General features: G+C 35.6%; 3 protein-coding genes and 1 non-coding gene across 13 annotated transcripts; all 4 read left to right on the top strand.

The window, feature by feature from the left end:
• The first annotated feature begins 569 nt into the window (after positions 1-569).
• Positions 570-6,748, top strand: LOC147408826 (protein BASIC PENTACYSTEINE6-like). Of its 10 annotated transcripts, none has more exons than XM_086422310.1 (5): positions 637-725; positions 4,263-4,304; positions 4,963-5,090; positions 5,156-5,271; positions 5,494-6,748. In XM_086422310.1, the coding sequence occupies exons 4-5, from the start codon at positions 5,203-5,205 to the stop codon at positions 6,445-6,447; spliced, it is 1,023 nt and encodes a 340-aa protein (XP_086278436.1). In that variant the 5' UTR covers positions 637-725; positions 4,263-4,304; positions 4,963-5,090; positions 5,156-5,202; the 3' UTR covers positions 6,448-6,748. The 10 variants fall into 10 exon arrangements, with proteins under 10 accessions (XP_086278474.1, XP_086278405.1, XP_086278457.1 ...); XM_086422288.1 differs by having other exon boundaries at positions 4,254-4,304; XM_086422299.1 differs by having other exon boundaries at positions 649-725; positions 4,251-4,304.
• A 7,538-nt stretch (positions 6,749-14,286) lies between these two features.
• On the top strand, positions 14,287-14,370 carry TRNAL-CAA (transfer RNA leucine (anticodon CAA)). The gene has a single exon. It is a non-coding gene; the product is annotated as a tRNA-Leu (tRNA).
• Positions 14,371-17,784: 3,414 nt separating this feature from the next.
• Positions 17,785-22,202, top strand: LOC147408824 (protein IQ-DOMAIN 32-like). Its single transcript, XM_086422246.1, has 6 exons — positions 17,785-18,024; positions 19,167-19,544; positions 19,635-19,832; positions 20,187-20,252; positions 20,345-21,482; positions 21,754-22,202. Exons 1-6 carry the CDS (start codon positions 17,941-17,943, stop codon positions 21,771-21,773), a joined length of 1,884 nt encoding a protein of 627 aa, XP_086278372.1. The 5' UTR covers positions 17,785-17,940; the 3' UTR covers positions 21,774-22,202.
• Positions 22,203-22,729: 527 nt separating this feature from the next.
• Positions 22,730-27,346, top strand: LOC147408823 (uncharacterized). Its single transcript, XM_086422260.1, has 6 exons — positions 22,730-23,019; positions 23,116-23,196; positions 23,283-23,367; positions 24,822-24,910; positions 25,594-25,705; positions 26,716-27,346. Exons 1-6 carry the CDS (start codon positions 22,981-22,983, stop codon positions 26,940-26,942), a joined length of 633 nt encoding a protein of 210 aa, XP_086278386.1. The 5' UTR covers positions 22,730-22,980; the 3' UTR covers positions 26,943-27,346.
• The last annotated feature ends 286 nt before the right edge of the window (positions 27,347-27,632 follow it).

Raw genomic sequence — 27,632 nt, 5'->3', positions numbered from 1 at the left:
GTGTAAGTGAGATCCAACTGTTGCGAAAAATCTTAGATCTGTAAGATAAATTCCAACCGTTGGATCTCACATATACAAAGATAAGATTGTGTATGATCGTATGAATTACTTTTCTTAGAAGCAACCCTGCTCATGTGAAATCACTTTTCTATGAATCATTTTATATGACATTATTGTTTAATGACGAGGTTCAAAAAGTGCTTTTTGGTTCCAGAAATTGTAAGTGTTTTTCGCGAAATCAGCTAAGAACAACTTTTGGATGAGTGGCATTTGCTTCATTTACTAATAAAATAATTTATTTTAATCCCAAAAATTGATCCAAGCAGTTTGCTCCTAAACACTTCTGATATTGATAAACCGAATTTAGCCAAACACACAATTATCTGAGTTTAAGTTGATTTAATTTTGATTCGGACTTGACTCAATCTTTGGAATCGTTCTAATCCCTTTAACAATGCTGACTCATCTATTACTTAATCTCATTTTTTTCTGACGTGGCAAATCCTAATTTCAAACGCGATGGAGCTCGTTGAGTTAAATTAAAAGGAAAATAACCTTTAGAAAAGCGAGGGGAAATAAGAAGTAAAAACAACAAAAGAAGTTACAGAGACGTATAAATATCTTCACTTCCTGAACTGTTTATTTGCAGATTTTTCTGTTTAATAAGCGTTTTACAATCGAAAAGTCTCTGCAACACTTTTGTCTCCTCCCTCTTAGCTTCTTAGGTAAGCTTCAATTCCTCTGCAACTCTTTTCTCTTCTCTATTCTCTTTAATGCCTTTTTTTTTTTTTTTTCCTTTTCTCCCTCTCATAGATTCTTTTTTATCTCTCTCTATCTACACATATGTTGTTTTCGAAAACTTCGTTTCTGATTCTGAGCAAAATTATCCTGTTTTTAGTAGTGGACGCGGTGAGTTTGTGTTTAATTTTACATAATTTTGATGTTTCTTGTGCACGAAAATCCCATCTACAGGTTTTCGGGTTAACTGTTTTCTAGGTTTTTGATTTGAGGTTTTTTTTTTCCACTTCTGGTTGTTTGGATCTGATTCTCCAATAGCAGAAGGCATAGGTAAATTCTCTTCAATCTCTATGAGAATTAGTTTTACGAGTCTCAATTTCTGCTGAATTTTGGAGGTTTTCGAATTCTTTCTGTTTCTATGTCTTGTTTAGTTTCTTCTTTGGTTTTGGAGTTATATTGGAATCTGACGAGCATTATAGGTTCCGATGTTTGATTAGTTTGCAGAAAATGTGCTTTTTATTATAAGAAACTGTTATTATGGTGGAAAGAAATTAGCTTTTTAGTGTTTTGGTTCAGTCCTTAGCAGAATTTCTTTTAAGTGTTCAAAGATACCTAGGAGATGAAGATTATAAATGGCAAAACAGGATCTGTGTTAGTAATCCAGAAGTTCTCGAATTAATCAACTCAGCTGACATTTAACTGATTCCATTTTCTACATAAAAGACAAAAGTTTCCCATTAGCTTCGTAGACATTCAATCTCGTTGCTGTAGAAGTTCTCGAATTAATCCACGTAGCTGACATTTAACTGATTCCATTTTCTAGATAAAGGACAAAGTTTCCTATTAGCTTTGTAGACATTCAATCTTGTTACAGTCTTACATAATTCTAGTTATGACACCTTATTCGTTTGGCCTAAATCAGCATCTGATTAAAATCAATTGAATTCAGCGACACTGCTTGACACTCGCAGTGTCAACCATATCTTATGTCAATTATTGAGCTCGATAACATTAATACTATTTTGTCATTCAACTCAATCGAGAGGCATATCTTCATTCAGTGATTGTATCTCCATGTCTTCTCTTAAAACCTCTATCAGTGTTATAAATCACTCATCTTTTTTGGGGCCTTCGATTGCTCCAAATCATTCATTCTCATAAGTTTTGTATTGGTCTATGTTGTACATGCCTAAACCATCTCAATCAATTTTATTTTATTCAATTTCTTATTAAGACCGTTTCTAATAATTAATAAGCTGAATATGAAAAAGTAGTACTGAGTAGAGTGAAGAAGATATATATATATATATTTTTTTTTTGAGCATGATTATGCATAACATTATGGTCTGTCCGTAAATCTCAAGTACTGCCAGCAATAGTGAAAACCTCCAAAATTTCATGGAGGTACTCCATGCTCAAGCTCCAACACTACCCAAGTCTAGCCATTGTTTTAAGTGTTTTGTTCCAAAAAGTGTTAGATCTTATCATAGAGTGATGTTCTCTGCTTTGTTGTAATCTTTGATTCTTACAAGAGAAAACCTTAAGCATCTCACCCTTCTCTTCTCTAATCACACCTTAAGGATTACGTTAAACTTGGCTGTTCATTTTCCCACCACATATACATAGAACTTTTAAATATCCAATGCCCTCAGTGTTATTTTGCCATTCACTAACTTTTCACCATGTGATGTGTCAGTACCTGCTAGTAGAAAGTTAACCATGAGTGAATCTATCTTGAATCTCTACCAATTAAGTGTTCTAATTATAAGCTCCGTGTAAGTTAGGCTAAATTGGACATGCCCATTAGCTGTGAAGATTTCTATCGGAAACATAGAATCCCTGACCCCAATTTCATGTGCTGAAATAGCATGAATAGTGTATGGATACTTTTTTTTGATGGATAATAGTGTATGGACACTTTTGAGACACATGATGTTAATTTATTCTTCTGCTTGTTTCCTGTCCATTACATGCAAGTTATAGGTCAATTCTTGTTTTTTATGTTGTTTATACTTATATTAGTAAGATGGTATGAAATTTCACTACTTGTGCATGTTGTCTAGAGAAAGTGAAATAAACAAGTCCTGCATATAGCGTATATTTCTCATGCTTCATCAGTTCGTTTATTTTCAGGATTCTTATTGGACAGATAATTATTCTTATCCTTTTCATATAAAAAAAACTTATGCCTTCTCATATATGCTTTGTCTCCCCTTTATGTCTCGCTTAGGGAAAAGAACTTTCAAACCTTTGCTGACCATTAAATATGTATGCAATTCATATTTTTTTAATGAAATTGGGAGATTATTGAGTTTAGAAACCTGGGGGATGACAAATCTGACAGGTGGTATCTTTTCTAATATTAGATGGGTTTTTTTCCTTCATTGTTTTGTTGCAAAGGTTCTAGGCATTTGATTACTGGATGATTTCTTCATTGTGCTTTGAAAAGCTCCTAGATATTTTGTTATTTCATCTCTGATATAAGCAAATTTGGACTAAATAAGGGGGAAATGTAACATTATGAAGTTGATGACATCAGGGAGTTGACTGCCAATATGGATGTCATGGGGATAGGTTTCCTTCGTCATTGTTGGGTCTTTCCCTGGATCCAATTATCTCACCAAGTTGATTTGGGACCCAATGAATTAGAGGTTTGAGAGAAAACTTATTGCATAGAAAAGCTCTTCTTGGAAGTGTCTTTGGAATTTCAGGGTGGAGGTGGATAGTCTTTGGAGGAAGGTGTTTCTGGATGCTGTTCTTGTAAGTGGGAGAGTTATGAAGTTCTGTCTTTGTATGGCCTTAGTGTTTGGCCGAGGTGAATACGAGCATCATATTCGAGTTTGCTAATGGTGGCAAAATTCTTTTGGAGAAGATTTGTGGTGGGGGGGTTTTACATTAACTATAGCTTTTCCAAATCTTTACTTGGTATGATAACAAAAGAAAGGATGGTTAAAATTTTCGTAATGGTGAGCGACGAGGGTCAGCCTGTCACATGTGCTGTTGAAAAAGCCCTGGCATATTAATGTAGGTTTGTTGCAATGTTTCTGTGACATTTTGAGGCATTCTCCTCAAACTGCATCGAGGTTTATGTCTCTTCTCATGTATACGTCATACTTTGAATGTTTATATGCATATAAATGTATCTATATAGATGTACACACATATTGTCTAGCATATGATACAGATGATACACATTAAAGTGTCACTATTTATCTGATTAATCTATTCCATGTTATACTGTGAAGATTTCTTATTCTCTCAACTAGGCACAATATTATAAGAATGCTAACATCATTTTATTTTTAAAACCGACCAACAATGTTTAGGTTATGATAATCAATTGGTAATAGTCCCTTTGTAATCATGTAGGTTCCTCTTAATAAAATTCCAATGGGTCCTAAGCAATTTCTAAAACTGACAAACATCTTTATACTCATGAAGCATAAATTCCTTACCTAGATAAGCTGGGTATATTTTGTTTCATCTTTATTTTTATCTGTTTATTTGATTAGTAGGTTTTACAGGATTTCATCAACTAGCACCTGTCCCATTTTCTCCTAAACAAAGTAAGTGGCCCAAAACACTGAAAACCCTTGAATAATTTATATTTACCATATAGGTAAATAATAACTAATAAATATTATTCAGTTAGGTGAGGGTACCCACATCATATATTACAAATTTACTGTTATAAAATTTTTATATCAGGCACTAGTATAAAGGAGAAGAAAAAGTTCAAATCATCTCTATTATGGTTGTATTTGGCGTAAGTGAAAAATAGGAGGCCTATTTTGGAAAGGAATACAATTTTTTTTTTTTAAAAAAAAAAGATATTTTCATAGGTCTCTCAGTATATATGCTTATGAGCTGATGCTTGAGCCTTGCCTTGCCTCAAGCCCCTATTAGGTAAGGTGTAAAACCAATTGGGGCTTAGGTCTCGAGGCCATTTGCCTTGAGTGCGGGGATTTTTGATATACTATGCTCATGAATGAGTGTGGTGAATATGTTTCAAAAATGCAAGGCATGTATGGGACTTAAATCCTTTGGGGTACAAGGTTTAAGACTCCTATTTAGAGAAATAACACTTCAAAAAAAAGTATACAATTTATTTAAGAATCTAAATAAGTGAATCGTGTGTTAGATATAATGAACTAAATAAAAAAGAATTTAGGAGTTTCTATTATGATTTTGGGGTTCTCTAATAAATGGTTTTTATTTGTTCAGAGAAGGTTGTATTTGAGGATTTCTTCTAGGGTTGGTTTTTACCTGCTGAAGATTCTGTGATGAGGACGTATAATTTGCAACACTTGCTGATTTGCATCGGAAGCCAATTCCATTTGCACTTCTGACTGGTAATTCTTTTCCTTTATGTTTTAAATAAAAAAGGAGAATCCGCTGGATATTGACATTACAACAGATGCTAAAAACTAGTCTCAACAATTACTGCTGAAAGCGGGTGTTAACATGGATGATGGTGGGCAACGTGAAAATGGGAGACACAAACAGGATCAATATAAATCAAATCACACTCAGGTAAGCCACACAAAATTCTACTAAATAAAGCATTCAGTCCAAGACTCCTAGTTATTTCCCTTCGTTTGTTCTATTGTTGAAAATCTCTTTACCCATATGACAGATAAAACAAATTAAAAGAGTTGGATCTCTCGACCAAATTGAGTGATCAGCTATTCAGTTGTAGTCCAACTCTTTAACTGATTGCAACTTCTGCTGTTTTTTTTTTAAATTTTATTACAGTGGATGATTCCCCCTCACCTGCTGAAGGACCATCATGCCTTGACAATGAAGTTCATGAGCATCTTAGCTGAAAGGGATGCTGCCATCCAGGAACGGAACTTGGCCCTCTCCGAAAAAAAGGCAGCCATGGCCGAGCGAGATATGGCAATTTTACAGAGAGACACAGCCATTGCGGAACGGAATAATGCTTTAATGGAACGAGACAATGCCATGGCAGCCCTGGAGTACCGTGACAACTCTGCTGTAAATGGCAGTAGTGCACCCTCATGCCCACCAGGATGTGGAGTTCCACGTGGGACTAAGCACATGCACCACCTCCATCATCCATCTCATTTGAGTGAAGTTCCTTACAATTCGAGGGAGATGCACATTAATGATGCCTTCCCAATGTCAGGGGCAACTTCGGAATCTGCCAAGCCACGGCGGGCTAAGCGAACGAAGGATACCAAGGCCTTTTCAGCAAATAAGACATCAAAACCATCAAGAAAGGTTAAGAGAGAGGGTGAGGACATTGATGCACAGGTCACTGTTGTTAAGCCACTCGAGTGGAAAAATGGGCAGTGTATAGGTGGCAGCGGCGAAGATCTGAACAAACAACTGGCAGTGCCAAAGTCCGAATGGGAAGGTCAGGACCTGGGCTTGAACCAGGTTGCTTTTGATGACTCGACCATGCCAGTGCCTGGCTGCTCATGCACTGGTGCCCTCCAACAGTGCTACAAATGGGGGAAAGGGGGTTGGCAATCTGCTTGCTGCACAACCACCTTGTCGATGTATCCACTACCAATGATGCCCAATAAGCGCCATGCACGCCTTGGTGGCCGAAAGATGAGTGGCAGTGCTTTTACAAAATTGCTCAGCCGGCTAGCTGCAGAGGGTCATGATCTGTCAAGCCCGCTTGATCTCAAGGATCACTGGGCAAAACATGGGACGAATCGCTACATTACCATCAAGTAGCTAGCATTCTTGGACAGAGAAAAGATACATGGTCGTTAAGGAGGGGATTGTCATCTTAGGTTGGGAATGTTGTAAAGGTGGGTAGATGGGCCGTTCTCTTCCTCTATTTTGAACTCTTTAAATCTATTTTGTATTTCTGTCCCTCATAAGTAAAAGCGTCATAAAAAAGGTTAGATTGGGTCAGGGTCGAGTAAAAGAAAGGCTGATCCTTACCCATCCGAACGTTGCCTCGTAAGTGCATCCATATTGTACATTTTATATATGAGATATAGAGTTGGATGGTTAGGCTTTTAGTGCCAAATGCCCACTGGTCAAGACGGAAATGTCAGACTGCTGCATTGGGTCATACTGGATGTCAAGATTGCATGGTTCTATTTGTTACTTGTTTTCAGCATTCCTTTGGCTATATAAGTGGGGCTTAGTAATTTAGCTTGGGTCTCCACGTGATTGGGTATGAGGATCTCGATCTCTTGGGGCTTATTATGGACTGATGATTCTTCGGGACACCTCATAGATTGAGATGCAAAATAATGGCTGCGTTGGCCTTTCATGATGAGCAAGTTTTTGAGCAAGTTTTTTACTGCAATTTCCAGAGCCCAGACCCAACATTTAGTGCTCGTCCATGGTCTGTTTGATTGCTGATGACAATGACTGGGAAAATGAATTCCCAGAAAAATGCAATTATTAGGTGTTTGATTATGTATTTTTCCTGCAATTCAATTTCTTGTTAAAATAATTTTCCATCCTGGAAGGGAAAATGGACTCTCATCTCATCCCTTAGGAAAATGATTTTCACATAACAATTGTTTTAAAACTCAGCTTGACTTGGATGTCCATTGAATAAACATCACAGCTTGTGCTTAGACTCTAATGAATCAAAAAAATAAAAAATAAAAAATTTAATTTATAAATATTTTAAAAATAATTTTCAACATTTCAAAATTAATAAAATCTATAACTTTGTTCTCAACAGAAATATTATGTATATATATATTCAAATAACGCTGTTGACTCTCGACCTGTTTAAGTGCATTTTCAGGAAATGACTTCCTGATTTGCTAAGTTGACTAAGTGAGTTGGTTCAATCGAATTTTGGGGTTTGAGTCACCTTAAAATCCGAAAAAACAAAGTATTAAAGTATGCTTGAAAAGTTATAAAACTACACTGAAAACTAAGGTCCCGTTTGATTCAGTTGTCTGAATCTGCTGTCAGAAGCTGAAATACTGAAAAGCTTGTTTGATAGAGCTTTGTAAAAGTGCTGTGCTGTTGACCAAAATCTGGTAATTATTGTTTGATACAGCTTCTAGAATCTGCTGTTTAGGGTAAAATGACCAGAATACCCTTAAGGTTGATAGAACACTCAAAATGCATAAAAATTATCAGAATACCCTTATAAATATATAATTACACTAAATATATATAAATATAATAAAATTATATAAAAAATTTAAAAATAATTGTATTAATTTTAAAATATTTATAATTCAAAAAAAAAATTATAGAAAAATTTATAATTCTACAGAAATTTTGACAGCATCTCCTCTTAAAAATGGACATATGAAATTTTCCTGATAAACAAAATACCTGCATAATACGCAATTCAACATTCACATTACATCATATATACATAACATATCCACATCACATCATATATATATATAACACATCCACATAACTTTTAATTTACATTCCGACATCATTTAAACATAATAATCATAATTAATATAACAAGTAAAATTGAAATAAATAAAAACATGAAAAATATACATCAATTTTTCACAAATTATGCTATGTAATTGCAATATTATGAAACTAACACAAAGTCATGGGGATTTGTGTTAGAATTTTGGAGTGTGACATGGTGCCTCCAAAACACAAAAATGTAAGTTGATCAAAGTAATGACCTAGCTCACATCTCAATTTATCATGATCAATATGCATATCACACAAAATTTCATGGGTTAAAATTTCTATATAAGTGGACAAATTTCCTAAAACAAATAAGTAGGAATGAAGTTCATTCCTTAGTGATACCACAAACAAGACCTAGATCAAATGAGTCAATCTATGCATAGTTGGAATATGTATATACCAGATCAATCTTACTTGTGATCTACTGATTATAAAGGAATGACAGGGCTAATAGAAAAAAAAAAAAAATTGCCAAACATTTCACTAGTTTTTCCTATTTAATGAAGCTATAACCAAAAAAAGAAAGGTGATCATCGATTCATTAAAAAACCAATCTTCCGACATTTAAAAAAAATGTAAATAAGAAAGAATTAGCAAAAATCCACCCTAGATATTTCATCTTTTAATTTTGTTTTTTATTTTTTTAATTGAGCATAAAAGAGATGGAAACTAAACCAACCTCTAACATCTTTAATGTTAAATACATTTTTTTTTGATAAGTTAAATATAGAATTAAAAAACTGTAATCAACTAAATCGACCTCAGATATCCATCCTTCAATTTAAAAAAATTGTTTGAGGATAAAAGAGAGGAAAACTAGTTAACTCCTTGAACATATTTAGAGATACAGAACTAAAACAGCGGTAATCAGCAAAACCCACCTCAGATATAATCTTTCAACCAAAATACTACTTTTTTTTCTTATAAGATAAAAAGAGGGAAACTAAACCGACCCTTGTACATATTTAGAGCTAAACATAGAATTAAAAAGCTTTAATCAGCTAAACCCACTTCAAATATTCAATCTTTCAATTAAAAAAAAAAAAAAAAACTAGGATAAAAGAGAAGGAAACTGAATTAAACCCTTCTAATGATTAGAACTAAATACATGCAGAATAAAATATATGAAATCAACAAAACCCACCTCAAGTATTCAAATCTTCAATTAAAAAAAAAAAACAACTTTATTTAGGATAAAACGAGGGAATCGAAACCCACCCTTCAACATCGTTAGAGAGAAATACATAATTAAAATCTATAATCAGCAAAACCCATCTCAAATACTCAATTTTAAACCATAAAAAAGAAGATAAGACAGAGATGGGAAAAAGGTTTTTGAACCTGAGAACCCAAAAAAACGATTCTCTGTCGTAGTAACATGTTGGAGGTATCGAGCTCATCAAATGTGGAAGAAGAAGAGTCGGAGAGATTCCAATCTATGGATAGCGTTCTTCTGGAGCTTTGGATGGGTTTAATGGAGATGGATTTTCTCCTAATTGATGTTGTTGGATTGAAGTGAAATTGGGTGGAGAAACCATGAGCGAAGAAGCATGAAGATTGTGAGGGTGCAGTTGACACTATTAGAATTGCAGATTTCTCTCTCTCAAAAAGAAAATCACAATGAAGAAGAAAGGAAGTAGAACAATCGCAAACGTACGGTTGTCGTTGATCGGAGCTACCAACGAACGGTAATGACTGCTGTGAGATTGAGGGTTAGGGTCTGTGAGACTCTGTCCAGAAGAAAATGGACGAAAATATGTAAAGGATATGATTTGTAAATTGATTGAAGTATGAGGGATATTTCAGTAAATTCGCGTGAGCCGTTTTTTGGTAAAAATTGCTCCCGCAAACGCAGTTTAGAAAAGCGACTAATATCCGCTTTTAATATTTGTGTTTAAAAACGCAAAAACCTGACGCAATTTTTTACAACTTCTTGTACCAAACGATAATCACGGTAAAAAATGCAGATTATTGACACAAAAGCATGAAACACTGCGTTTTGAAGCGGAAACGAACACCCTAAAACTAAATGTGTCTTTGTCATTTTTCTAGATGTAATCAAATGCTGGGAATTCATTTCTCATTGCCGTTTCCTCGAGAAATTCGTTTTCCCTAGAAAACGAATGCTAGCAATTAAACACTCTCGGAGAGAACCGGGGGATTCTGAAATTGTACTGGGCCATTTTTTAAGGCCAAATTATCTCAACCTGAGCCTCTCTTAGTTGGGCTTCGGCGGTACATCCGTACAACAAACTCTGAACAATAGATAGACTCCTCTCTCTCTCTCCAGGTGTTTCAAGTTTCAATTTCAAATCTTCTTCCCTGAAAGTCTCGTTCTTTGTTTCTCTTATTTGATCAATTATGGGTGACAAAGCATCAAGAAATCCATCGTGGGTTGCTCGTTTCATACCCTTCTTCAACCTACCCAACCCAATAATATTCAAACTCTTCCTCATCAGCAGCAATGCAACTTTCTTCTTAGGAGTTGCCATGCTTATCGAGTGGTTCATCCATGCTCGACACCACACTGGATATCATTGGCTCGTCTATTACGCCTCGGTGATGATGGCACTCCCACTCTTCGTATGGATCATTTGCCTCCTCTTCGCCATTACTTTCTACAAAACCCCAAAAACACATTTGTCGCCACCATATCAAGTTGTTCAAGGTCAAGTCACACATGATCAAACCCCCCAAGAACAACCTAGTTTAACAAATATGGTATCCATTAGTCTGGCACATTATCTTGCTGTACATTCTCCACCCAAGACGATAAGTGGAAGAGAAGCATTAGCTTTACCACTGCCCGAAGTGCATAACGACGACTCAAAGATTACGTCTGAAAACATTGTGACCTTAACAATAAAGAGTGAAGAAGACTCGGTACAGACGCAACCCAATGAAGAGGACAACCAATGGCATGATAACAAGGAGATTAAAGATATGGGACCTCTAAGTCCTAGAGAAGGATCTCAACCAAATGGTTCCAAGGAAGACAAAGAAAAAGGGGAGGATCTGACACATGACGAAGAATTGCCAAGAACGATGACGAGTGGGATAGTCACTCCAGAAGGTAAAAATCGCAAGGCGACAATTGTCAACATCTCATTTTCAGTACCAATGTCTTATACTCGTAGTTTAAAGCTTAATCGTAGTTCAAGTTTTTAAGATGTAAGAAAAATGTTGAAGTTAACAGCAGCAATGTTAATGGATTCAGTGTCATAAATAGCTAGGTTGAGGTTTGCAATAAAAAAAAATGTCATAATGTTGAAGAGTTAAATATTTGATTCACTTTTTAATTACTGTTAGTAGTTCTTTGGCATAAATGAATTTTTGATGATTGAAGATCGTTTCATTTTCACACGATTCTCTATTTCATTTGGATTAGTCTAATGCACCATTAGTAAACAGAGGAATGGATCTAGCATTCATTCATTGCTTGAACAGCGTGTGTGGAATTTTGAATCGGCTCCTAGGAATGCACTGGATGGCTAGGAAGATAGATTTCTGTGATTGTACTTTTTGTACACTTAGTTGAATAATTTTCATGTGTTAGTTCATGTAAGAACATGTCTATAATGGGATGGAGCCAACTAGGGAGAAGAAGACCAAACCATTATATATGTTTGAACTTTACCCGTCTTAAATGCTTCATGTAAAACCGAAATGCTGTAAGAGAATTAGAGCTACGGATCATCCATTTTATTTATATGCCACTATTGTCGTCGTATTCCCTTTTCTCGAAGTTAGTAATTTGAAACCGATGTTTCATTTAACAGAGCTGATGAACAGGACTTAAATTGATTATCATGTATGCATGGACCAACCTTTCTTGATGAAATCATCTAACATTTTCAGAGTTTGGGAAATCACATAGAGGTAAGTAATAGCTATGTAGTTGGACTAATACACAAATCCTTTGTGGAACGTGTCCTCGACAATTCTAACTGGGCACTCAAAAGGTGACCTTCAAAACTTCACCAAGCTTTATGACAGAAGTCACTGTTATAGTTCTCATCTCATCCCAACTTTGTAGTCGATTATGCAAGATCTTGGTCTACTCTATCAATTTCATCTAGACCTTATATCTTCCCTTAAAGCACATATCTTAACTCTTTTTCTCACTATCTTGGTTTTAGTCCTTTTAAAAATAAGTATTAACATCCTTGCTTTGCATGGATAGCAACATCATCCCAAGGTCTTGACTGATTATAGAGCATTGTAAAGTATCTTGCCAAGGGAGGATACCATGGTTTTCACCCAGAAAGTTATGATCATCTGTCTGCATTTTGTCTTTAATGTGAATTCTTAGTAACCTGAAGCCTCCTCTGTTCTTTTTTCTTGTAATGAAAGATGATCACTGTTGTACATGTCTCTCATTGTTTCCTTTTTGTTAAATCTTTGCCTAACAAATGTGTCAAATATGGGTGGCAACCCATGGATTGAATGTAGGCCAAATCCACATACTTGTGCACCATATTTACTGGTAGGTGTGGAACAACCATAAAATTTGATGGTCCTAGGACCTGTGTTTTGAAAGCCAAACCAGTTGGCTAATGTGAAAGTGGTTGCCACTGGTTCGACCCTCGGGTCAGCTCGATCTTTTGTTGTTATAAATAAAATTTATTTGAGAATAAATAAATAAATGAGGATATTAGTTGAATGATTGAGAGTGTTCTTAGTTCTCTCATCAAGCTTACAAACATGTTGCACTCACTTTCTCAATGTGAAGAAGCACGATGAACGTATCACAGGAATGTGGATGTCTACACGGCATAGGGTCCCTAATGCATGTAAATTAGGATCTGATATGTTCAATCTTTCTTTTCTATCCAATTATAGTTTGGTTTTCAAAGTCAACTTGATTAGATTCAAATTCAATTCAGTGTTGCAGCGAAAGTGCATTCCGAAGTTGTTATCCATTATATGTAGCCTCCAAAACAAATGATAAGAACTCAACTGTCAAAGATGAGGCCTTCATGTTTTTGAAGATCAGGTACTTAACCACTCAGCACAAATTACTCTCTCTAGCACTTGAACTGGTACAATGTGATGCACCTGATATAGTGGCAGGGGCCATGGTTGATTGCGGAAGCATCATACGGTCTAAACATGGTCCTTGATGCGCCATTAGGGACCTACTAATAAGAAAGGCATAGTGCATTAGCTAAGACTCAAATCTATTTCGAGAATTAGCTCAGACTTCAGCCAAAACCAGTTTGTCAAAATCAATTTTATTGGTATAGTTACCAAACAGTGAAGAATTTTGTTTTGATGCCCAGCCTAATCTCAGACAATCAAAGTGGTAGCACTATCTGTAAACATTTCATCAATGGTTCGATAATCATAAAAATTGTTAAAATTGCAAACTTCATGTGAAACATTCAAAATTGAAGACATTTAATTGTTAAAAATACATTATGTATCTATTAATAATATTGATTAAGAATTGCTTGATTGTAAGCCAGTTTGACATTGAAAATAGATTAAACAAACTGGTGACACTAATTAAGTCATGATAAGAGGTTTTCAATTGCTATTGATTAAATATAGTAGGTTTACTTCCCTAATGATTGCCACTTTAACCAGTAAAATAGAGGTTTTTTCAGTAGGAGAGTTATTGTAGTGTGGTATATCAGCCAAGACAAAATAAATAACTATATCTAAGTTAACAATCTCTAAAGGATGTTCTAAGATTCAGATCCAATCTGATCCCTTGCTCGCTATCCAAGTCTTGAAAGGTAGGTGGAGCCCCCTGTGGAGTGTACTTCACGTGGTCCTTGCTATAAGGAACTTGCTTAACAAATTCAACGAAGTATCCTTGACCCACATCTTTAGAGAGGCCAACAGGGCTGCTGACATACTTGCTTCCTATCAGAATAGTTTAGGATGTATTGAATTAAATTGTGAGTTGCTGTCTAGTGATCTTGTCTCTGTTATTTATTTGGATGCCTGTGGTGTCCCGATTCTTCGATTGTATTGATTTGGGTATGTTTTAACCCTGTTGAACTTTCAAAAAAAAAAAAAAATGTATCTGGATATAGTTTAATATATAATACTCTGTAGTCATTCTATGATCAGATATTTACACACCCGACTTTCTACTTTTTCATTATATAATTTAAAGAAGTAAACACTGTGGCACAAGTCAGGATGGCCGAGTGGTCTAAGGCGCCAGACTCAAGTTCTGGTCTTCGTGAGAAGGCGTGGGTTCAAATCCCACTTCTGACAATAATTTTGTACTTTTTATTATATTACATGTTATTTACTTGGTTACACTTCTGACAATAGTTTTGTACTTTTTATTATATTACATGTTATTTACTTAGTTACACTTCTGACAATAGTTTTGTACTTTTTATTATATTACATGTTATTTACTTAGTTATCCTTCATGTGAACCTAGATAACATTCAACTCAAGGGCATAAAGGTAAATTCATGGAATTATCAGTTGACTTTACAGCATAGTTAATTTTCATATAGAAAATAACAAAATGGCACGCATATCCTTTTTCATAAATATATATTTTTTAAATGACTAGCTCTATGATTTTGGGCAAATTACGTGGCTGTTTTAATAATTTCCTCTAATTTTATAATTCTAAAAATGATGAAAGGAATCTACTATTTTGGCTTGCATTTGAGTATGAAACAGAGCACTTAAACTCAACCAAGCCTGTGTTAATCGTTGTGGGTGTAGAAGCCCATGGGCCTAACTTATCCTCACAAAATCGGCTTGTCAGGTGAGGATTGCCCTATAGCCCAAGGTTATGAGATCCAGGTGATGTGTGGCTATCGCTCACAATGGGTGAGGATTTGGAAACATGATTATAAAATGAAACTGTGGTGTTTACACGCTTTTCCTCCTAAATCAAAAAGAAAATGAGTATTCAAAGGTACGCTTGCTTGTGCCATAGAAACCCTATGTTTAGGTAAAAGAATGGTGAAAAGAGTTGAGTGTATATTTTTCTCTACTCTCGGGTGTGTCATACCCTCAATTAAGCTCCATGACCCTCTTATATTCATAGTTTTCCTCCTCTCCGATATATCGATATTTTGAAGTAGTTGGTTGGTTAATATGGTATCAAAATGCTAGATTTGTATAAATCACAGATTCGAATATTTTTACCTTTATGGGTAAAGGGGAGTGTTGAGTGTATATTTTCCTCAACTCTCAGATGTGTCATACTCCAGTTAAGCCTCGTGACCCTCTTACATTCATAGTTCTCCCCCTCTCTGGTAGAGCGGTCTTTTGGAGTAGTTGGTTGGTTAACGAAAAGACTCAAATGCCATTTTTTTATTCAATGATCGGTGAGGTATGTGAAGAACAGAGAGGGCTCTATTATACACGTTGAGATCCTTAAGACCTTTTATCTTACTTTTTCTTTGTGGCCCATATTAAATGTGTTTTTCCATCTCACTCGTTGTAATTAGTCCCATATAGCATACACATAGACTGGTTTATATTGCATCATCTATAATATCATGCTAATCTCGAGTCCCTACAAAAGTCCATCCACATTAATCCTTGAAAATTTGTAAGAATAGGGCAAGTTGGAATGGTCGTATTGGTCTCATTTGTACAAATGTTATCTAATAAGTGTATTAGAGCTCAACTTCGATGAGATACAAACATCCCAAAATATCGTCTGGCATTTGGTTTGGCTGACCCCTTGGTAATCCTACCCAACAATGAAATATATCTTAATTGATGATTTATGTTTGTTGGATTCGTGCATATCCGGAAGTAATCTAGATCTTGAGATCATAGTAACAAAAAACTCCGTTTTTTTAAGAATCATTTAAAATGCATTTTGAACCTTTAATGATTAAAAAAGAAAAAAAAAATTATGTTTTAAACATGACTTTTACATTTTAACCATGTTTTTTTGCGTTTTAAATACGTTTTTGTAACCATCCATATTTTTTTAGGACTATGATTCCTTTTTATGGCCTGATGGTTGTTTGTGCTTTGGCTCATTCTTGAAAGGTTTGATGATAATGTCTTGATGTTATGATTTTATTTAATACATCATACTATGAATAATTTTTTTCACGATCTTTAATATATATATATATCCATTTTTATTTTTTTTTCTGTTTCTTTCCCTTTTTACTAAGTTTTCCCTTGCAATTTTAAACCTGTATACACGGACTTGGTGACTATGCTTAGGATTTGATCATTTTTATTTTTGAGTACTTAAAACAAGGCTAGAGATCACCAAATAAGCTGGTTTTTGTAGTGTAGGTCTACAAAGTACTATGAGGTTCATGGTGTCCTTAGTGGGATTGTGAAACCCTTGGTTGCAAAGTTATGGTCTGAGATGCAATTTGGTAACCTTTACGCATATAGTGGTAGGGCAATCAACATCAAAGTCTGAGGGTATTTCAAACTTTTGACAAGTACTTATTCTCTCAAAACGTGATTTGTTGTTGGTCGCTCGTTAAGGACAACAGTCAAAGGATCTAAGTCATCAATTTGAAAATGTAGGGGTATCTCTAAAATTCTTCAAAAAGTAGGGGATATGTCAAAATCACCCATTCTTTTTTTTTTTATATCAATTAAGAGCAACTTTTTTTGTTGCTAAGCAATCAAATGTAACTATGCGTATGCGTATTTCAATCTTGATGTCCATTGTGCTTTGGACCCACGCGTCCTCGCTTGCTATAACGAAGCATGGCATGCTCATGTTATACTGGATCATTCGTTCAAAGTAACTAGGGGTGTCAATGGGTACCCATTTACCCATAACTGAACTGGAATCGAAATCGAAAACCCCGGTTCTAGTTCCCTTTTCATTAGAACCGATTAGAGTTGGATCTAATATGAAATCGAATTGATAGAAACCAGAACCATTAGGTTCTATTCGATGGATACTCGGAACCGATTTATTTTGTCATTTATTTTTACATTATACATGATTTAAGGTAATCTTATATTTTAAAATTGACATATATGATATAAAATTCTTCAAATTTCATATAAATTAAATATTTGAATTTAAGATGAGTCATTTATTTTTAAATTTATTATTTATAAAGAAAATAAATTTTAATATTTAAAAATAAAAGTCATTAAATCATCATTTCAGTGGAACAAATTATTATTAAGTTGATACTTTACAAATAATATATTATTTTTTAGAATTTTTTTTTTATTATAATGATTTTGAAATAATTTTTCTCATTCGATTATTGAGAATCAGAATCGATGGGCACGTATGATTTTTGATGATTCCAGTTCTGATTCTACTTATTTTAAAATCAAAAGTAAAATCGAAAATAATCAAAATCAATAAAATATAAAGGTTATGATTCCAAAAATCATATAACCAAATCGGAACCAACCCCATTGACAAACCTAAGAGTAAGTGAATAATGAGTATCACATGGTAACACGTGGCACAGTTTCAATTGAGTAAAATACGTGGCAAATAAGTACAAAAGAGTCGTTAAATAACATGGCAAGGTACGAGTGTTGCAGGGATCCTAGACATGACCGTTGTCTCGTGCACGTGGACCCCACTGATCCATTTCTTTATCTTATCAAACTTCTGTCTATCTTTTCAACGGCATTGATTGCTTCATAAGTGGGCCATACGAGGTTACCATTTAGTTGTCCCCGATGCATATGTATCTAACAACTTTCTTCATCTCTTTTTTCTCAACGAATCGGCTGAGAAGTAAAGCAGACCTGATAAATGGCGGATCCCAACGTAAGATTTAGCTAGATTTTACAAGTGTGTTAAGGTCCGTCTTCTCAAGCTCTGGTTTCTCACACATCAGAGAGAGAGAGAGAATGGTGAGATCGACGAGCTCTTGTTTTAAGATCATTGCTTGCAGCAGCGATTCCATTGATGGGGATGATCTAGAACGAACGGAGGTATCGTTTTTTTCTTCTACTATTTTTAGCAAATTTAAAGGTTTTGGTTCGTTTAATCCTGATCTGTTGTGTAATAGAACTCTGTTAAGCATATTTACTCCAATTTAATACTTGGAGATCTTTTTTTCCCCGTTATTTTAGCTATAAATTACAGTGGATCAACAAGTATTGGTTGAAACACTCCAACTGATTGAAACTCACCATTAAAATCATTTATTTCAGAGTCTAAAGATCATTTTATATGCTGATTCACAATTTGTTGGGAAGACCATTTCATCTCATATGGAAATTATTTTTTGGTAGAGTATATGGAAGAGTCAATACCATGTTGGGTAATTTTATTTTTCTTTTTTTCCTTAATCCATGCCAATTTTCCTTCCACAGATCATCTCTATTTTTTATTTTTTATTTAAAAAAAAATGGTAGAAAAAGATGTTTGATCACTAATTAACTTATTTACTATTATGCTCGAGGAACTGTTGGGTATGGATTTTACTTCACTTGGGTTGATTGGATATGTTCCTCAACTAGGTAATCTGGAGGTTGTGATTGAATAGGATGCTAAAACATGATATGTGGTTTAAATATTCTCAACCATTATTCAAAATTTTTGGTAAAATTTTTCGAGAAAGGGATGATCGATGGTTCCTATAACACTAATAAACATGATTTGATATCCATCTTTTAAGCTAAAACTGGAAAGAGCGATCAGAGTCTTAGTCTGCCATGATAGTAGTATAAGTATGGCTTGCAGAAGGTGTGGATTTTCTCTTCTTTTAAATCATTATCTGAACTTCTGAAGTGAACCCTTACTACATGTACCTTATATTAAGAACTAATTCTATTCATTATTTGGGTTGCTTATGAATCATATTCTGTTTGTGCATATTCTAGTAATGATTCTTAGTAGCTACTATGAACAGAATGGTTCTGTCCTTCCCTTTAAGCCAATAGGTTTTCAACTTAAAACAGAGTCCCCAGTTGTGTGCAAATTGGATAATAAAGCAGAAATAGAAACTTAAGTTACTTAAAAAACATGTTTTATTGGATACTGTTCTTTTAGTCGCTCCATTTCCGATAGAGTATCATTTATGTTGTGGGTTTGTCTTCTTGTTTATCATTTTCTATAAATCTTGCTCCAGAGCAAAAGTTCAACAGACAAGCGTGCATGGAGTTTCCGAAAGAGATCAACCAAGCATCAAGTGCTAAGCAATAATGTGACATCAGAAACCCAATCTACTGGAAATAAGGAGAGCCCAGAATCAACTAGTATTGACTTCCATGCACAGAGTAACTCTACTGTTCCTGCAAAAATTTCAGTATCACAAACTGAAGTGAACTTGAAAGTTCCCGATCCCTTAATTGCCTCGGAGAATGCCTGCCAGATCGATTCTTCCATTTCTACTGAGATCTCTGATAAGGATGATTCCTTAATTACCACAGAGAATGAAAATAATGTTACTCACAACCTGGAGGAATCTGTTGCCATTGTTATCCAGGCTGCTATCAGAGCATCCTTGGTACTTTCTTGTTCCAGTATTTCTGATTTCTGAAAGTTAATTATAGTGGATTTTGTTTTTAAATTTTATTTTCTACATCAATTCTACCAGGCTAGGAGTGTACACTTGAAAATTAAGAATGTAGTTAAGTTGCAAGCGGCTGTCCGTGGGCATTTGGTCAGGAGGCAAGCTGCGGGAACTCTACGTTGTGTTCAAGCCATTGTCAAAATGCAAGCTCTTGTCCGTGCTCGCCTTGCTCGTATGTCATTACCAGGGTCGGTAATTGAAGAGAAGCTTTATGGGATGCAGGTGACAAACTTATTTCATTACTGGCCTAGGGTTCATATGAGCTGAGATAGCTTCAAAATCATGCATGTCTTTATTCGATTCTGGCTTGGCTAAGCCTTGAAGAATTGACTTAATTGCAAGTCAGTTTTGGTGTCGTGGGGTTTCTGATGGAAGTCCTGTCCCCCCCCCCCCCCCCCCCCCCTCCTCCTTTTTCATTTGACTTCTTTTGTGGCTTGCTAAGTGATGACCCCTAGCGTATATACCCTTTATCAGAGATTCGGTTTGTTCGCTCATACCATGAAATATAGGTTATGTTATAAATGGTATTATCTCTGTTATGCTTCTTAGATGGCTGATCCTTCATTCTTGTTTTAGGGAAAAGAAAATTCAGGAACAAAAGCAATTACTGAGGAGTGGCTTAGCAATGGGTTTGCTCGTCAGGTATGTTCATATGATTTCACTTTGAAGCAAGTAATTTATCTCTGCTATATGCTTCTTCTGACTGAAACTGACACTTATTTTGGCACTATTAGCTCTTGGAATCAACACCAAAGGGAAAACGAATTTACATAAAATGTGATCCTCCAAGCCCCAATTCTGCATGGAAATGGTTGGAGAGGTGGATGTCTGTATCGTTGGACTTTGCGCAGCTGCAGAAACCACAGTTTTGTCCAGATTACCAGGAACAAGAAGAAATAATTGATACTCCTTCTGAAGTAGGAACTGAAATTCCTGGTGAAGTTTTCCCAGAGTCAGTGGATTTGAATTCCACTGCTAGGAAAACAACAATGCTGCCGCCGCACGAGGGTGAAGAGAATGAGATCACTCATGATGCGGATAACTTTGATTTTCAGGAATGTTGCCCAACCTCTTCAACAATAGTTGATATGGAGAAGCCTCGGGTTGAGGATGTGGGTTTCAGCAAAGTTCAAGAGACTGATCTATCTATTTCTCCCAATCTTGTTTCACCAGATAGAACAATTGATAATGCATCACTTGGAGATATAAATGTTAAGTTAGAGGACGTTAATGGAGAATCTGTTGAATCAGTTGTAGCTGAAGACTTCCTGCAAGTAGGGCAGCAACCAGAGAGGAGTGCATTGGATGTGCAGCTTGAAGTAGACACTCCAACAGATCAAGAAACGCACAGGTCCTCGCCAGAAGGATCTTCAACAAGCCATATAACTGCCCCTGAATTGCATGATACGCCGCCAAGTCAGATGTCCGTAGAGACTAAAAGGAACAAATTGGATCAAAGTGTGCCCACCCTAAACAGAAAGTCCAAGTCCGCAGATAAGAGGTCTCCATCAAATCCGTACAGTGATTCAGATGCCAGAAGCAGTACAGACCAATTGTCAAAGGACTTGAAAAGGGGTACGAGGCAAAACTCATTTGGTTCGGCAAGAACCGATCAAGTTGATCAAGAGCCGCCAAGGGATAGTAATGGTAGTTCCCTCCCTAGTTACATGCAAGCCACAGAATCTGCAAGGGCCAAAGCTCATCCAAACTACTCTCCACGATCGAATCCGGACATGCAAGACAAGGATATTCACCTCAAGAAGCGACACTCCCTACCTGGTGCAAATGGAAAGGTGGGCTCCCCTCGAATGCAGCAGCAGTCAACATCCCAGGTGCAACATGGTGCAAAAGGAAACGGTACACCTACGATTGGTAACTTTTCCGCCTTTCCTCACTGGTCAATAGTTCATGTATTTTCCTCTTGGTTTGGTGGACGACTCCACCGTGTATGGTTAATATATACTGCTATACTTGATAGAAGAATGACCATCCTTTTGGTCTATCCCACCATATCCTTGTTTCAGTCATTAATCCCTTTTTAAAATTTCCCCCCATTGAATTTATCATAGAAGAATACTGTTGTCATCTTGTAGTTCATCTTGAGAGCAAATTTCTTACACAGCTTGAATCCTGCTTGTTTCAGAGAAAAAATGGCAAAGGTGATGTTATATTTGAAGTGACTTCACACTCGGAAGTTAGTGCCAGATACTTCAAACTGGTGTCACTCACATCTGATGTCGAATAATGCTGAGCTTCATGGCAGGGTAGTCAGTTCCGAATATAGGGATTTATCTCTGGTTTGCATGTAGAGGATTATGATATCTGGTTTGTATTGAAGATTTATCTGAGTATGACATCTGGAATGGAGGGGCTGGAATATGGAATTTTCATGTAAAATAATAGTATGTGAAAGTGCTCCCCATGGATTTGCTTGTATGTGTATTGTTTTTATGTTTATTTGTGTGATATAATACTGTTGGCTTCTGAAATATATGGGCATTTTCTACAACAAAGTTTTAGACTTTGTACAAGGAGAGTTTCAGAAAGCTTTATGATTTGTGGAGAGTAATAAAATGGAACTTATTCTATCTATGGATTCTTTTGTTTTGAGTAGCAAGTAGTGGCTATATGTGGAATGGATCCCCCAAAACAATTTTTACAGAGAATGGTTCAAGTATGTCTAATGTAATACAAAATACTTGGTTAAGTCCTAACCCAAGAGATAGGTTATACTTGATTTGGAATTGTTTGATATCTTTTCATCAACATCTCTATATTAATTGAAAAAAAATATTAGAGATGAAAGTAAGTTATTTATTTATAATATATTTTGGTAGAAAAGCATGCAATCTATCTATCTATCTATTAATAATGTGTATAATGATTTCCTAACGCCCTGCTAACACACATCATCATAGAATCATACATAATTTGCCTCGGGATATGCATAATCAAAAATCTTTTTTTTTTTTTTTGGTGTAAGAGGCAAATGATCTAAGGTTCTATGATGAGGGTGTAGGGTGCGACATATTATCAAGACTCTAATATTATATACATATAAGGTGTATTAATGGGTCGGCTCAGACTGGATTGGACATTGATAGGCCCTAATTCGATATGAATTTACCAGGTTGAAATTTCTTGAGCCTTATGATCGAAACCCACTAATTTTCTGTCATTAAAGAATTAAGATTGCCACGTCACCCGTAGTTAGAGGCAATAGGCGTAGATTTAGCTCTAATTACTCCTGTTGAGCATTGATATTAGCAGAATTTGCCTTTCCACCTTGAGCTTCTCCCTCAAAACGCTAGAATCTTCAATCTTGACATAAGAGTTAGACCGTACAGGCCAACCACCCCAACTGCCTCACATGGGTACCACAGAGTCCACTCTCTCACGAAGCTCAGAGGTACTTCACCTCCTTCTTCTTCATCTCTCTCTCTCTCTCTCTCTGTTTTTCGTGTTTTAACATTTTCCCGCCATTTTCTCTCTGAATGTATCAAAGTCCGTCGACGAGATCACCATCGTTTCAGAGAGAACAGAGGGAGTAGATCCCCTTTTAGAACGCATCAAATCCCTCAAAATCGTGAGTTTTACTCTCTCTGTTTCCTTAATTTTATTTTATTTTTGTCACCCTTTTAGGGTTTCGATTTGGCTCTTACTTAATGGCAGACAACACCTATACTGACATCGCCACCAACGGAGGGCAGCTTGACTGATATTCTCGTGAGGAAACCATCTTCGTCTTCAGTTCCAGGTGAGATTGTAGGGTTTTGGAGCTAGCATTTCAGTTTGTTTCGGATTGATTTTTTAATTGAAGTGAAATAATAGTTTCCTGAAATTATGTGAGTTTGGGATTAAATTTTCGGGGTTCTACTTGACTTTTGTCAAATTATGGACTGTTTTTGTTAATTAGTAGATCGCTGTGCACCGAAGGACTCATTCTAGCTGGTCTTGTTGCATGATTTTCTTATATGATTTCTTGAAATATTGTGCTTTGCTTTGCTATTCGCTTTGAGAATGATCTTTTTTAATCGATATTAGTGCCAGGAACAATTTAGCCTCTACTTTGGGCAAAGAATGTGACATGAGTATGATCAAATTCAAGGTACTATATTGATGATTGAAATTTGGAAGAAAAAAAAAACATAATTTCTAAATTCCTCGCAAAACTCTAAATATCATTGATGATCTCAAGGCTAGAGGAAAATTTGAAAAAGAGATAATAGATTATCATCGAGCAAAATACTCAGGTTAATAATCTTTAAGCATTGAAACCCAAATCGCCGATTGGAGTTCTCCAAGGTTAAATATCTTTGTTTCTTTAAACACAAGGTAAACTATTTACTGTTTTATCGGTCTAAAATATAGGGTTTTTTTAATTATTAATATAATACTAGTTCTTATAACACAAATGCTATTAATAGAAGTTTTTAAGTACTTGAATTATTCTTCCGTATGAGCTGATGACTTTCACACTATCATCCTGGCACCTTACTGCTGAGAACTACTTCAACAACTATACTTTCAACCATGATGTTTACATGAAGAGTATCAACACCATTTGGTTTTAAACTTTCTCAAAGACTAATGTTGATCACAGTTTGCATGATCTGTTCCTATAAACTGCTGCAATGATCTTATTTACCATTAATTCACTATCATGAATTGATGAATGTCTTTAAATAATATTCTAATTATGTACAAATTGGTGAGCCATAACCTCTCTCATTCAGTTATTTTCTCAGTTAATAGAACCCATCTCAAATCACGCTGTTCAGGCTCAAATGGTGTTTATCCATAGAGTGACTTAGCAAAAGACATTATCAGGTACACATAGAAGTGGGTTGCTTGTTGATAACAAGATGACCAATTATGCTCCTAAACAAGTTACAAAAGTCTAAAGATTTTGGTCAAAGAAAATGGAAGAAATGTGTTAGTGTCACAACAAAAGCAAGGATGTTGGCAGTTCCCATATATTAAGATTTTGTTCACACGCACAGATTTTCCTCTATGGTGTGTTCTGTTTTGTATTTCCCACGAGAATAGAAGGTTTGAATCTAGTTGATTTGGGTATGCTTGCCTCTTTGAGGTTACAACTCATAAGAACATACAAAGTTGTATACCACTGCATTATTTAAAAGCTATAAGGAAACAGGTTTTCTTGGAGTGACCCATATCTGATCTCTTCCTTCTCAATGGACGCTACAGGTTCTTTAAATCCCAAGGTGTTATTGGAACTCTTCTCTATGTACCGTGATTGGCAGGAGGAAAAAGCCAAAAAAATTAGCCAGAGACAGGTGGCTCTCTACCTAATTTTATTATTATTTTATTTGAAATTATCTTGAGAACAACTCATCAGGGATTGTTAAATATGGGCCTAAATTTCCAATAATTTGCTAATATGGCGTAGAGGACAGGAATGTGTACACTTCAATTTATGAAGCCCTCCCATACAAAGTAATGTCATTATTTCCAATTATTCATGCTGTCCTCAGATCTGAAAACATTTAAAATAGTTAAGGTTTCTGTTTTACAAAATAAAATAGAAGGCACGAATGAGTCACTAAAATAATTGTAGAATAGTTGACACTGTTGCATCCCCAAGTAATGGAAATGGTTAGTGATTTGCAATATTTGTAGAACTAGTGCTTCTGAAGGCAATTGGCATCTTGAGAGCAAACTAAATACTCTGAATTTCTTTGCATTTTTGCTTATTATCTGCTATTCTCTGGGATAAGACGTCGATGATGATCTGCTATTCTCTGGACAACTTTAGACTACTAAATTATTGAGATTCTTTTATAAATTGTGTGCTCATGTTTGAAATCTTTAGTTTGTTTTAATTTTATGTAGTATCTTGATAATCTGTATCATCTCGGTGTAAGTTTGGGTCATTTTGATATTTGTTTAACTTCAAAGAAGAAAATTGGAGGTGTGGCTTCTTGTGTGGTAACTTGTAAATTATTATTGAGTGTTGTAGGAGGAGGTTGAAAACAAAATAGAAGTTGCGGATGCTTTGGCAGTTAAACTTCTTCAACGCTTTAATTACTCTGTATCAGCTATGAGAACGACTGCCCATCATTTATCAGAAGGTAGTGAACTCAACTTTTGTTTTAGTTTAAGCAACTTTTTTGCTTTTAGTGAAGTGTGGTGAGCTTACTTGGAAGCTTATGCTTGGTTAACAATTTCTCTGCACTATAGTGAATTGCAGATGCCACTATTAAATTATTAGGCCACCTCTTGTTCCATAGCTCTAAAGCACCACCTGGGACTTAATAGACCTCAAACAGAAAATTTTCCATTAACCACACTAGCTCAGATGACTGATCAATCAGTTGTGATCGCCCAAATTGATGAAATTTTTGGGCTGTATCCAAAGTGGGTCACATAGTCTAATGTGAATAGAGATGGATGTATGCATTTTTGTCTGGGCTTCCTGATGCATAGCCGTATCTGGGTGTGCTAATAGAGACAAGAAATACTGATATCGCTCTCTCTGCCATAATGTGTCTCATGCATGATGCAAGACATGGCCTTAGAATTGAATCGAATAGAGGAAAGGGAATTGTTTAGCCAACTCCAGATTTTTGGACATGGCTTTGACAATGTTGATAATACCATATGCATCCAGGGGTAAGAACTTACTTGCTCTCCAATGGGTCCCAACAGTGGATCTCCTGGAATCATTATAGAATTTTCTGGTAAATGGTACCCTCTCAGATTTAGAATTACCAAAGTACCCAACTCCTAATTTTCCGGGAATGACTTTGATGATGATGAAAGTAAGAAAATTTTCGGGTCGGGATATTGGTGTCTGATGATAACTACGAAATCGCTCTCCTACCGGGATGTGATCAGTGTTACATCCAAAGCAAGGATGGCACACATTAAAGCGACCCATCACTCACAGAATTCCCTTAGCTAGTCTTTATTTTGTAGTAGGTAACTATATTCACTTAATCATTAGGTTTTCCATAGAATTCTGATTGCTACTTTTGCTTCAACAACTATACCGTTTCAATGTGTTTTAGTGCATATATATATATGCACAAAAATGTTGATCCAATCAGACTCTTAATCTGATATCAGAAGATTTGTGCAGTTCAACCATTGCAGGTGGAGGTTGGAGAGCTGAAAGGAAGACTGAATGAGGTAATAAGTAATTGTGATGCATTATGCAAGAGAATTGCAGCAGAAGGGCCAGAATCACTGCGATCTTCAGTCAAGCCATTTTCTGCTTCCTCCAGAGATATAGAGCCCTGCCAAAGCTCTTCTTCATCCTTGTCAAGTGACTTAACAAGAAACTCATCTACCACTACCTTTACTTAAACTCATCTGGAGCTTGATTTTGATTCTTTTTTTTTTTCCACTCTGGAAAATATTCTCAAATGCATATAATCTTTTTCAAGAAAAATAACAATTACTCGTTGGTATTTGTTTGTTTCGCTTCTCATTATTTATATTTGATGTTGAACTCTTGAAGTTGTAATTCAGGGTTCAAAAAGTTTTCTTTTGCTGGAAAACATTAATGTATGCATAGAAGGTTGTCTGTTTGGATTTTGGAACAGCTATGGGAAAATGTGGATTTTTAACTTGTTTTATTGTTTGCTCTGAAATCATGTATTTTATTTTCCCGCTTTGTTAGAAAATCCATTTTCTGATTCTCATGGAAAAAAGTGGGATCAGAAATTTAAGGCTGAAGTCACCCAATTCTTCCATTATAATCAGATTTTTGATGGTAGGCAAATGAATATCTCGGATTTCTTTAGGTCTAGACACTTAAAAAATGTAAGCTTACCCTAGAAAATGTTAAAATCAAGGTAGATTTTTATTTTTGTAGGTGGGGGGTAGTGGCAAAATATCAACATTTGGTGGAAAAATCATTTTCGTAGAAAAATTGATGTGGAAATATTTTTCTAACCAAGAGGAAATATTGCTTTGGTTCGAAAAACTATTTTCCAAACAAAGTGTCCAATCGTAGACTTGAAAATCATTTATTCTAGGAAATACCCATTAGAC

Source organism: Akebia trifoliata, chromosome 2, assembly GCF_017979445.1.
Source record: "Akebia trifoliata isolate Shusen 1 chromosome 2, ASM1797944v1, whole genome shotgun sequence".
In the NCBI taxonomy this organism is placed as follows: domain Eukaryota; kingdom Viridiplantae; phylum Streptophyta; class Magnoliopsida; order Ranunculales; family Lardizabalaceae; genus Akebia; species Akebia trifoliata.
Note: the sequence above shows the minus strand (reverse complement) of the source record. Positions and strands in the feature narration are given on the sequence as shown.

Coding starts and splice junctions, on each gene's coding strand:
- LOC147408826 (XM_086422348.1), top strand. CDS start 5,203: ATGGATGATGGTGGGCAACGTGAAAATGGGAGACACAAACAGGATCAA. Junction 5,272..5,493: donor ATAAATCAAATCACACTCAG/GTAAGCCACACA, acceptor ATTTTATTACAG/TGGATGATTCCCCCTCACCT.
- LOC147408824 (XM_086422246.1), top strand. CDS start 17,941: ATGGTGAGATCGACGAGCTCTTGTTTTAAGATCATTGCTTGCAGCAGC. Junction 19,545..19,634: donor CTGCTATCAGAGCATCCTTG/GTACTTTCTTGT, acceptor CAATTCTACCAG/GCTAGGAGTGTACACTTGAA. Junction 19,833..20,186: donor AGAAGCTTTATGGGATGCAG/GTGACAAACTTA, acceptor TTCTTGTTTTAG/GGAAAAGAAAATTCAGGAAC.
- LOC147408823 (XM_086422260.1), top strand. CDS start 22,981: ATGGGTACCACAGAGTCCACTCTCTCACGAAGCTCAGAG. Junction 23,197..23,282: donor GCATCAAATCCCTCAAAATC/GTGAGTTTTACT, acceptor ACTTAATGGCAG/ACAACACCTATACTGACATC. Junction 25,706..26,715: donor TGCCCATCATTTATCAGAAG/GTAGTGAACTCA, acceptor AGATTTGTGCAG/TTCAACCATTGCAGGTGGAG.